The following is a 12,032-nucleotide window of genomic DNA, read 5'->3' as shown; positions in this document are numbered from 1 at the left end:
TCCTTGGCCTTTGCGGGACCAACCAATCAGACATCTTGGTCCCGCCTCTTCTAGTTGCTTGGACCCACCTCCCCTACAATCTGACTGGATCTCTCTGAACCAATTATTTTTCGTTCTGCCCTCAGAAAATTTTTGTGTAAGTAAAACTCCCACCAGCCTGGCATTTGCCAGTCATTGGCCAGTTTTCACTGCTTGTTTTATTAATCTACTGGCCTCCAAGGCTTAATTATTTTTAATCTGAGCTTAATGAATTAGTCACTCTTACCTGTGCCATGTCATCTGCTGTTATATTGCTTGGTGATTTTAATTTGCATGTTGATACTCACTATGCTACCCCTGATGAATCTGTGTCTATACCTGCATGTCTTCATTTTGAACGGCATGTTCAGCCCACTCTGATGGTCATACTTGATCTTATTTGCTGTACTGCTATTCCAAATCAGGTGGGTATTTCTGACTACAAGCTCCTTGGATTTAGTTTTAGTTGTATGCTCCCCAAATCTAAAAAAAACTAAACTGAAATGTTAAATCGATTGATCTTTTTCTGCTTCCATTCATCCCCCCTGGTTCTATGGTCTTGTAAAACTTCCCTGTCCTGTTATATACTTATATAAGTATATATTACCCAATAAACGTATGTTATTTCTCAAGCCCTAGATGACCACACACTTCAATTGTACCTTCCTCTCATTCCTCACCATGTGAGGCTTCTTATCTTCAAACCAGGAACATAACTGGGTGATACCTTGAGCGACTATAAGAATACTGTCTTAATGTTGACACTTTCTATACATAGCACTACCCTTAATGCTGGCCACTCACCCCATAATTCCTCCCCAGTCCGCTATAAATGAGCTATGTGATTCATTTATCCATTTCCTTCAAAACAAAGTACACACAGTACTTTGCCATTCTCCCAATCATTATTTCTGCACCTCCAGTTTACACTTTCTCTTGATTTACTTCTATAACTCTTCCTCTATTGTGAAATCTTACTCATCTTCTTGCCAATTAGACCCAGCCTTCACAACACTTCTTGAAACATTTTTTTATCTGATTTTTCAGTCCGCTGTTTCGCACCTAGTTAACCAAAGCCTCGTTCCATCAGATTGAAAAATCGCTTCAGTCACCCTCATTCTCAATAAACTTGATCTGAATCTTATTTGGTTACAGACTAATTCAGAATCCCCGTTTTTTAGCTAAAATTTTAGAAAAGGTTGTTTCCCTTCAACTTCACGCCCATTTAGTTTCATGTAACCGTCATCAGACTTTCAAATTCCCTCTCTTCGTAGCTTGAGACAGCTCTCCTTAGGTTTGCTAATGATCTTCTCTTTGCTGCTGATCTTGAAGCCCTCCTTGATCTTAGCCCTGCGTTTGATACCACACCACCTTTCAGCTATGAGTATTACTGGCACGGCTCTCTTTCTCCTGGCTTACCTCTTACCTTACTATCAGACTGTATTTTATCTCGCTTCAGAAAATCTTTTTCTCATATAAGGTGTCCCCCATGGTCCAGTTTTGGACCGTCTCATTATATAATTTACAGGATTATAATTTGAAGTACTAAAACACCCTGTTTATTCATCATCTTTTGAATTGACTTGAGAACACTGACTTGGGAAATCGGCAGAAGGAGGGGGAGACACTGACAGTGAAGATTGCCTGGGATGGCACAGGGGATTTGACTGGCACTGACTACAGTATGTTCAAAACTCTGCAGGTCGGGTTCACACACAAAATAAATGCTCTGCTCATATCTTTCATTATCTGCACTAGTTTCCGGCTTCGTTCCACCTTCAATCGAATTGCTCCTCACAATCTTCAAAGCTCTTCATGGTCAATCCCCTCCATTGGCCATGTGTGTGAGGGCCACCGAAAAGCAGCACCATTTTACATTTCGTTCAAAGCTTTTATCCAAAGCAATTTGCAGAGGGAAAGGTTACAATGTTTTATGTGGCCTCCCAGGAATTTCCAATCTTTTCATTGTTAGCACACCGCTCTGATTGTCGAGCTACAGAAGCCCAATACTGGCCCTTCCCCACCTGACACACCCGGTTCACTGGCAGCTACTTTCCGGCAGATTCCTAAACCAGTGACCAGTATCTTTTACCTCCCTCCCCATTGCATTATATTTGTCACTTTTAATACCCCACTGCTGCTTTTTGTATTTTATTTTTATATGTATTTTCTATACTATTGCCATTTTGTATTGGGGTCCCCTTACAAATATTTATTTGTTTACTCATTTTTATACAGACACTTCTCACTTAAGGACCTACCTGTTTAATGGCCGCCTGGACTCAGGACAAGCTCTCAGACCAGTTTGTATTGTGTATTGCAGCTGATTTCCTCTATTCTGTTCATTACAGTATACAGTACACTACTGTATAAACATTTATAAACATAACAAAAAAATGTTATAAATGGTGCAAAGGTGACATTAAAACAATATTTAAAGATGGTTGACACAAACTCACTACCAATACAGTATGCTTGAAAAATCAGTAAGGGCCGGCTCCTTGCTTATCGACCATTCCGCTTAACGACCTAGTCGTGGGAACGGAACTCAGTCGCTAAGTGAGGAGAGTCTGTATTACACTGTCTTGTCTTGCACTCTCTTGTCTTGTATTGCATTGGTGTTTGTTGCATCCCGTAAGTGTAGCTTTAGAATTTCATTGTGCTTCTTGAAACACGTGACAATAGAATTTGAAACTCGAGCCCTTTCACTCCAGCCTGTAGACTCAGGTAATCTGGGTCTATATGTCTCATGGCCTCCACATTTATACCTCCTCCATGGACAGTGTGATGACACCAAAGATTTGGAGTACCTGGGACACCTTTCAAGGTGAAAAATAAAGTCGGAACTTTTCTCTGTGTTACATTTCTCTGTCTCTCGCTGGTCATTTCACATCATGCTGATGCTTCCCATTCCCCAATAAATATCTGCGTGTTTTTGAGCTGCAGGTGGAAATCAGAGACCTGCAAGAATCCCATGCAACGTGTAGAGAGCATGCAAACTCTGCCCACAAGGTGCAGCGTGAGATTCTAAAACCACTATCCTGGAGGTGTAACATGAAAGTACCACCCTCTAATCCTCAGGGACCCACAGTTAGTCCCTGCTAGACAGCCCACATTTTTGCTCCTTCCCAGCTCCACGGAGGGAGCAAAAACATGGACTGTCTGTAGGTCCTCGAGGACCGGATTGGAAATCACTGCTTTAAGCCGCCAAGCCACCCCTATATGTGAACCATAAAAATATGAAGTCGTAAGAAAAGGATCTCCCAGGTCTGAGGCTGATTTCCATTTTTGAGTAACTGACCAAGTCCCCTGGCTCCTTGGGCAAATGTCAACGTTTGTGTAAATGTCCGTTGTAATAACAAAAAAAGTGTTCCGTGTCTGTGACAGTATCATGAGAAAGAAAAAAGTGTGACTCTTAACGTTTGGCCTTGATGGAGAAGGAGACAGTTGGGGGGGGGGGGGGGGTCAGCTTAAATTGGCACCGACTGAGAGTGCAAGAAGCCGGTCCAGCGGATGACACATGTCCCCTCCTGGACGACGCCTCGGCTTCGACCCAGCGGAGGGGGTCACCTAATGAAGCTTGTCGCCATGCCGACCTTGCTTGGCTTTGACTCCTCACACCTGCCGCCTGCCGCACCACAAAAACTACACAATCATGTGCAGTTTTTCCTTTTTGTGGCTGATTCTGGTGCCCAAACGCAATTACAGGCGCACGTCTCTGTGCCTTTGCGATAGCAGAGTCATGTAGTGGTTAATTAGTTATGTGCAATTAGTGCAACTAACCATAATACAAGGCTGCAGCTGATCAGTCGAAACCATGCATTGCTCCTCTTCGTATTCTCATAAAGAATGCAGTACTGACCTATAAGCTAGGAGTGGCTACCGTATAGAATGATATATATGATATTATACTCTGCCTGGTCAAAAAAAAGTCACTGTTTGAATTTAAATCAGCATGTACTTACAAGTCAATGATTGGATCATTATTACAGCTCAGCAATGTTATGCAGCAATAAAGTGAAATCAGCTAAGTACCTGAATCTACTGAATGACCAGGTTGTCCCATCAATGGATTTTTTTCTCTTCTAACGGCATGGGCATATTCCAGGACGATAATGCCAAGATTCATCAGGCTCACATTGTGAAAGAGTGGTTTAGGGAGCACGAGGAATCACTTTCACACATGAAGTGGCCACCACAGAGTCTTGACCTTAACCCCATTGAAAGTCTTTGAGACGTGCTGAAGAGGACTTTATGGAGTGGTTCAACTCACCTATCATCAATACAAGATCTGGACAAGAAATGAATGCTAATCTAGATGGAAAAAAATGCTGAGATGTTTCATGAGCACATGGAAGCAATGCATTGACGAATCTGTACCATAATCAAAGTTAAGGGTGGTCCAACGAAATATTAAAGTGTTTTGCTATTTTTTGGCCAGGCAGTGTATGAATAATATAATACATCAGTATGTCATGATCAGCATGCCCTTGAATTACACACCAGTCAAAGATTTTCCTGCAAATTTTGCAAACACATTCAGTGCTTCAATTTGTTGTTTATTTGTAAACAGCAGTCATTGTTTGATTTTGGAGAAATATGAACAATGTTGCAAAATATACTCTCAGATCAGGAAATGTGCACAATACATTCCTATTTCTCCATTATTTGCATATTTTTAATTGAGTACTTTTCATTTCCCCTTACAGCTTCCAATTCATGGCATCTAGATTCTATTCTGAACCCGACACACATGCTGTAGTTTGTCTCCAGGACAGTACCCAACTGAATGCGCTAGGAGAACATCATATGACTCATATAGGTGTTTTCCGTTTACCAGAATGTTTTATTTTTTTATTTTTTTAAATCACCCCAGTCAATGTGCACGACAGAGAAAGCTTAGCAGAAAAAGGTGTTACTCTCCAAAGGCAAACCCAGCAAGTAACAATTTTATCTTTCTGAACTGTGTTTGTTACAGGGAAAAAAAAAAACGATTTGCTTTCCATGAGGTGCGTAGGAGGATTTATTCTCAAACGACGGCTGAACGGAGGAGGATGTACACACAGGAGAAGAAGCGTGTTCCCTCCTATTGATGTATGGCTAACCTTTAGCCTAGCTGGTCCCGCTGCAGACTTATAATCATAATTAAAGCCCAGCTCTGACATCCCCATCGCCAATTCGCCAATATCCCCCCCATCCATCACTTCCTCTCTATTCCGACTCATTTCCTGAAGTGCTACTTGCAGTTGGGTTTTAGTGGTAACGCGACGCGGCCGTAGATGATAATCATGCTAATCTAATGAAATGTCAAGCACATTAAAATTAGCGAAAAATTGTCCAAAGACAAGCACGACAGACTCTCAAGCCCAGACAGGGTACCATCTGGTTACTGTTAGGTGTCGAGTGCTCTGTGATTCGGATGGGCTTTTAAACTGCTGTGAAATCGGAGAGCCTGGTGGGTGAACGTTCCCTTTAAGCCAACCAGCCTGGCTGCAAAGATCTTCACCTGGACCTGAAAGTTCACCGACCGTCATTCTAGTTGTAGCTGCTTCATGACCAACGCCAACCCGGCCTCAGGGCCATGAGATTATCAGCTGCTGCTCCTGCCTTTCAAACCTGAGTCTGCAGAACCATGCTTGGCATTTGTACTGAAGGTCAGTTACTGGTACAAAACTGCTCAGAGTGTCACATGGGTGGACCACTGCCTTCTGGGATACAAGACGACTGTCAGGCAGCTGCTTCTGTGGGCCTTGTGATGTTCTCTTCTGCTATTGGCTCATGGGGAGTAAGGATAAAACGAAGCTGGCATTCCTGCCCAGAGACAACGAGTAGAAAACCAGCAGCCAGCACCCGCCAAGTCAGCCCAGTGACCTCAATATAGCCTCCCAGTGATGTCAATACCATTGCACAGAGACCTTGGCCCACGCTCAAGGGTGTAACTTTGGTTTGAACATTGGGAAGGATTGAGAATCTCCTTCCACCTCTCATTCTTCCAACCTCGTTCCAACCTTTGACCCCTTGAAAACTGAATTAGTGACAGAGGAGAGGAGTGTGATTGACTCTCACTCTCGACTTCTGCTCAGACTACTATTAAAACTAAGGAAGGGGGAGTGTTTTCTGAGCCTTAAATGAGAAGTCGCTCATATCATACAGCGTAGCCTTTTCTGGCGTGTGTGGCGTGGACTGGCCTAATGTACAAAAATGTCCCAGAGAAAGAATTAATCCTCTTGAAAAACCTTGAAGTCCACAATCCACTGGAAACTGACACTATGCCAAAAACCTTGTTGGTGACGTTCATTTGGGATGGAATTAAAAGTCATAATTTTATGATTTTGATGCATATTTCAAAACCGAGGCCGCCCGTGCGTTTTCGCACAACATGCGGCTGATTGATAAGCGCCGGCCTGTACGCGTGGTGCAGATTCAGGACGAGCGTGAAGGTTTCGCCGCAGAGAGCCAGCGCGGTTTGCTTTCCTCTCATGCTTTGTGGGTGTCTGATGTCAGACTGCAGTTTTGAAGGAAACGGCTAGCATGACGCCCCTGTGGCTGCAGAAAAAAAATCCCCGTTCGCTCTCTCTCGAGCAGCGAGAACGCCGCGCTGTGCACTAGCCTAGCGGAGAGCGTGGGTATGAACACCCAGGCTCTGCCAGTGACTCACTGCTTCACAGCACCAATCTGGGGCTGAAGTTCTACACAATTACCTAATGTGCGATAAGAGCCCGTGTGTGAGAGTGTGTGTGAGAGTGTGTGTGCGCCCTGGAAGCTTTTGCATGGGCATTAGCATTTTCCAATATGGGAGGAAACCCTATGATGCCGTGCGCGGCTCACCCTTACATAGGAACAGGACTCAAAGACTCAATCAGCCAGGTGGATACTCGACCTCTACCTGGGCAGGCTACAGCTTCTGCTTGCAGCTTCCTGGTGTCTGCTCTTCATGCTGTGCATGGAGCACGGAGGTCTCATCACATGTCTTTGTGTGTGTGTGTGTGTGTGTGTGTGTGTGAGAGAGAGAGAGAGAGAGATACTGCTTACCCAAAACAAGTCTGCTACTGTACCTCTGCATTAACGCTTAATCACCCACTGCTCACCACCCCCCCCCCCCCCACTCTGTCCTTAGCCTCTGCTCGCTGCCTGTGCTAATCTAGCCCTGCAGCGACGAACTTTGGACCGGGGTACATGTCCACCAGAGAAAACATTTAAAATAGTGATTAAAAGGTTACCGACTTCACTGTGTCTCCTGAGGAACTGTGTACTTCATCGCCCCCCCCCCCCCAGTCCTGCTCTCAGCTCCTCAGCCTCATCTCAGCACCCTCCCCCCCACCCCATCCCACACACATGCACCATCTTATGGCATCATATTGATTTCTGCACTCTAATTCTCATGCTCTCCCCGTTCCTCGCACATCGTGCCGCCTCAGCAGAAGCTTTTTAGCCGTTTCTAGGTCAGCGCTCAAATCGATAAGCATGAGTCCAGAGCTGCCGGAGTCACAGGTAGAACCCGGGTCCTTGCTGTTAGCATGGCATGCAGGGAAAATCATCACACGGCGCTGCATCATCTCGGCGAGATGGTGGAAGGGCAAATCGGGCAGTCAGTGGGTGAGCGAAGAGTCCTTCTGCCCTGGTGAGACTTCCACACCGGAGGGAATGTTTCTCTGGATCAAGGAATCGAAGCAGGTTGGACGTGGAGTGCTTTGGGTGCAGAAATAAACCTGACAGAACTGTGGTAACACCTTTAGCTGAGTGAATGATGAGTGCCCTTTTGTTCAGAGCGCCTGGCATCAACCTAGCTAGGGACGTTTATGCTGGCAGGGGGGGTTTGCTAGACTGTTTGTAGATGGAGGGTGAGGGAGAAGCTTTTGAAGCTCGACATCGAGCAGGAGGCCCAAAGACGAAAACGGGTCACCACCGTGGGGGAGATTTTTTTGTCATCTATCTGTATCCCGTACGCCGTCTTTGATCAGTTGTCATTTAGGCTGTTTGGGGTTCGGTAATCTGAAAAAAGTCCCCAGGGTGGCGCAGTGACTCTGAGACTGAATAATTGCAGGCTAAAATCCAGGAAGGAGAATCAGAAGTGTTTAACTTGAAAGCCCAGCAGTACACAGGGATGAAAGAAGGATGCTGTGTTCATGTATCTTTAATGATGTTTTGATACGCCTGTTACGCTGTGAGGTAACGTGGCAGCCCTTTTGCTCAGTGAGACCACCTCCTGGGCTGTCGCTTACGTGATTGGCTACTGACAAGGCATGCAGGACCCTGCAAAAACGTAGTGGAGACCCCATTGACTTCACAGCCTGCTCACCAGCACACAATTCTCCCAGATGACCCTTTCAGTGTAAGAAAGAAAAAACGGCCAGGTCAGCCATGAATGAAGAGTTCAGGGTCACTCAGTTCCCGTGACGGTGAAATCCCTCCTGCGCAGACTTTGGTGGACTTTAATCATTTTCTTTATCCATGGCATCACACAGCAGAACAGAGAACCCAACCAGCTTCTTCATTTAACCAAACACCACCGGTTCTTTGCTGGGTATTTTTTTTATTTTTTTGCAATACCCAGCTTGGGTATCCATCTTGTCACAAGGCTCGGCTGTCAGCTTCAATTAAGATGGAGCGGCAGATTCTGAGTGCTGACGCTGATGGGCCGGTCATTACAGAGCCGAGGCAGAGCAAGGTTGTGCGTCTACAGCGGGGACAGCAGCCTCTACGCAGAGCCGGCGCGTGATTTCCCAGTGCGTGCCGCTGACCTTTCAAACGCACTCTTTTGTGCGTCCTTCAGGTGGAAATAATGTCATTGTGGTGCGATAGTATGACAGGCAAATAGCTGAGGGTGAGCTCAGTTTGTGAGAAAAGCATCGATTCACTCTTCTCAAGTGCTTGTGGATAAAAATGCCACGGTATAACCCAGCTATTGGCAGGCAGACACCCACTGACCTCAATAATCTAAGTTATAAGATAAAAGGTAAACACCATGTTTAGTTAACTAGGGGGTGGACTGGAGGGTTTGCATACATAAATAACAGTGATGTATACTTTTAAGCAAGCAACCAAATTCCAGGCGCATGAATTGAACACCTTATTTCTTAAACTGCTCCACCAAGAACTTCTTGTTCTGCGAGGTGCGCAGTCACTCTGCAAGCTCCACGCCTTGCTGAACTGAATACGGTACGTAGACCGAACTTGGGTTACACATCTACAGACATCGTTGTACTTAAGCAAATTGTTTTGCCGATTAATACGTGTTTAAAAGCTGGTGTTTATATTTAATATATCCAGCTGTCTATTTCCAGAAATCCACCCTAACTAACAAATAACCAGAACGCAAACCTAGACACAGAACAAGTTTATAAAATCCCGCTAAACCTTGAAATTCCAGCAACAGTCATATCTGATTAAATTCAATTCGGAGGGTAATCGCCCGGTAAGAAAATGTTAGTTACTGAATGCGTATTTCAATGGCGAAAATAGTATTGTGCTTTTATTTCGCACAACATGAATGTTCATGCGAAACGACTGGAGGTATCAAGGACGGACAAGTGCCGCAAGTGGAGAACAGGTAAAATCCTATTTACGTACATGATTCAGGGTGGCTTATGCAAGGAAAACGTTTTATGTTGAGCTAAACTATGCAGGGGAAATCCGTTTAGCATAAGGTTTATCCACTTTCAGACGTCCATATTATTCATCTTCGATCCTGACGTTTCCGATTATACAAGGACGGTTCGGTGACTTACCTCCCAACGCTTGCTTCATAACAAATTCCATGGCGATGGCTTTGAATTCCTGCCTTCACTTGCTTTTCTATCTTACATTCAGGTGGAACAGAAGAAACAGCCCGTGGATGCCAGACCTAAAAAAAAACACATTAAATATAAACAGGCATCGAACACAGCGAACCAATTCCAGTCTGATATAAACTTGTAATCATACCCCTACTCCTCATTGACATTCGTCGATGGATGGAGCAATGGCCATTATTAAATCGTAAAATAAATTTCGGCATCTTAGAATAATTTTGACACCAATAATCTGCCATGTCATAATGTGATTTTGGCGTCAGTGTTATCCCAAGGTCAGCGTCTCAGATATTTAAAAAAGTCGAATAAAATGTACTGTACAATACCTTAGGACTTATTTTGCGATGTATTAGTTGACGGTTTGCGCGGTTGCATTTCAATTAGTTTATATTTTCAGCGTTCACTGTCGATCCATTTGGACAGGACAGTGGTGTTAAAAAGTCAGGTGTTAGTGGAAGTAGATTTTGTCTATCGTGATATCGGTTCTTGAGAGCACTTAAAACTGACGCTTAAAACGTCCCACCTCGTCACTTATAATATAACTGCGTTTAAATCCAATTTGTAATTGATTACACCTGATCGGAGGTGTCTTCTTGCTTGCCAAAAGAGCTCAAGTTTTCCTAGAGTTTAACACTAGGGGGGAAAACGCAGTAATCGACTTCCGGAGCTTTATAATTCTCTTCCAATGTGAAACATTTCCACTATCCAATTAAAAGAAACGTGATTTCCCATGCTTACTGAGGTTTCAGGTGCATATTTGTAAGACGTGGATTATTTTAACAGTGCAACAGTGCGTCAGTATTAAAACTATTATTCCTCATTACTTTCCCGGTACCTCTCCCTTTAGCGGAAACCCGTCTGTAATGTACATGCACCGTAAGTGCGGAATCAGCCCCTATCCGTACGCTGTCACATTTCAGCACCATCTAATGGACAGCTCCCCCATTTCGTCCCACAATCAAAAGCAAAGACAAAACGCGATTCCCCACACAGCAGAGGAAATGGTTACCTGTCGTGGCGTCCTGTGTATGTACTGAGACGTTTTGCCCTCCAAAATGAAGTTCAGTGGCTATTTCAGCACCTCACTCGGCGCATCCCTGTTTTTTTTCCCCCAGCCTAAAGGTCGTCCGCCTCCTTCCCCTCGCAGTGGCCGTGTGAGTGTTTGGGAAAGAAGCTGTAGCTGCCGACAAACGAACTCACTGAATCACATGGAGTTATACCTTCCGAAACGTCCCACGTCCTGACACAAAACAGAGCAATCTATTATTCATGCCCTAACTCCCTCCCATTCCCTACAACGGAATTTCCCTTTCAAACACACCCAAGCAAACAATAACGACGTGTTCGTAATTAATCTGTGTTCAAGATGGTCTTTGTTTATGCATTTTTTCCTGTTCTGCTCTGAACCTTTTCTTTCCGGAAGAAATCGCTGCTGAGTTGTGCTTGGGTAGGGGCGAAAGCTTCTTTGTAGGTTATGCAGTAATATGGAGTCATTACGCTTTTTTTTATAGGAGCGGATCACTTGTATGTTGCAACTCTTTCGGGGCAACGTATATGTGCGGCTGTCGGTGAGTTGGGTTTAAATAGCAGCCGTTCATGAAGCATGAGATCCGCTCCGGCAGCACACGCTCACCTCGCTTCGTCCTTGGGCATTTAAAGCGACGCTGCCCCTCCGTACGTTGACCTGCCTCCCTGATCACTTGTACGCGGACGGGAACATACCGATGCGCAAAAACCTCAACAACTCGCGGATCGCTGCTGTTCATTGACTGTCGACTAAACATGTGTGACATATTCGTTCGGACCTACTCGAAACGAACATGGGCACCCCCTGCTTCATACATCGAGAAGGTATATGGAGATGACACCAGTACAGTAGCGCAATATATAGGATATTCAATGAGGGAGCTGCGTACTATATGGTGGAGACCAAACGCAGAAGATCCGCCCTATTGGTTAGTTGTATGTGTACGTAGAAAATACCGTTCAGAACTAAAACGATCGTGCTCGGTGTCTCCGCTTCGTTTGTAGGCTATTTCGGTGACTTAGCCTAAATAATGACATTCATTGTGAGTGCAGTTATTGTTGTTTTCATCCTAGGCGTTCATTACGGTCCAAACGCTTAAATATTTGGAATATTACTGATAGGAATAATGAACAATGAAGGTTACATTTTGCAAACGTCATATGCATAAACCCCACAAGTAAGCTATAGAGGTGCAT

General features: G+C 44.6%; 1 protein-coding gene across 2 annotated transcripts in view; it reads right to left on the bottom strand.

Annotated features, from left to right (window-relative positions):
* The window catches only part of cplx2a (complexin 2a), a 40,877-nt gene extending 29,528 nt beyond the window's left edge, over window positions 1–11,349 (bottom strand). The window contains exons 1-2 of one of the 2 annotated variants that reach the window (XM_023795985.2): window positions 10,819–11,349; window positions 9,747–9,862 (exon numbers count right to left, since the gene is read on the bottom strand). In XM_023795985.2, the coding sequence (XP_023651753.1) occupies window positions 9,747–9,777 (31 nt within the window). In that variant the 5' untranslated portion in view covers window positions 9,778–9,862; window positions 10,819–11,349. Of the gene's footprint in view, window positions 1–9,746; window positions 9,863–10,135; window positions 10,467–10,818 lie in introns of those variants that run through there. The other variant, XM_023795986.2, reaches the window with a different exon arrangement.
* Between the last annotated feature and the right edge of the window lie 683 nt (window positions 11,350–12,032).

This window comes from Paramormyrops kingsleyae, chromosome 12 (genome assembly GCF_048594095.1).
Source record: "Paramormyrops kingsleyae isolate MSU_618 chromosome 12, PKINGS_0.4, whole genome shotgun sequence".
Taxonomy (NCBI): domain Eukaryota; kingdom Metazoa; phylum Chordata; class Actinopteri; order Osteoglossiformes; family Mormyridae; genus Paramormyrops; species Paramormyrops kingsleyae.
Note: the sequence above shows the minus strand (reverse complement) of the source record. Positions and strands in the feature narration are given on the sequence as shown.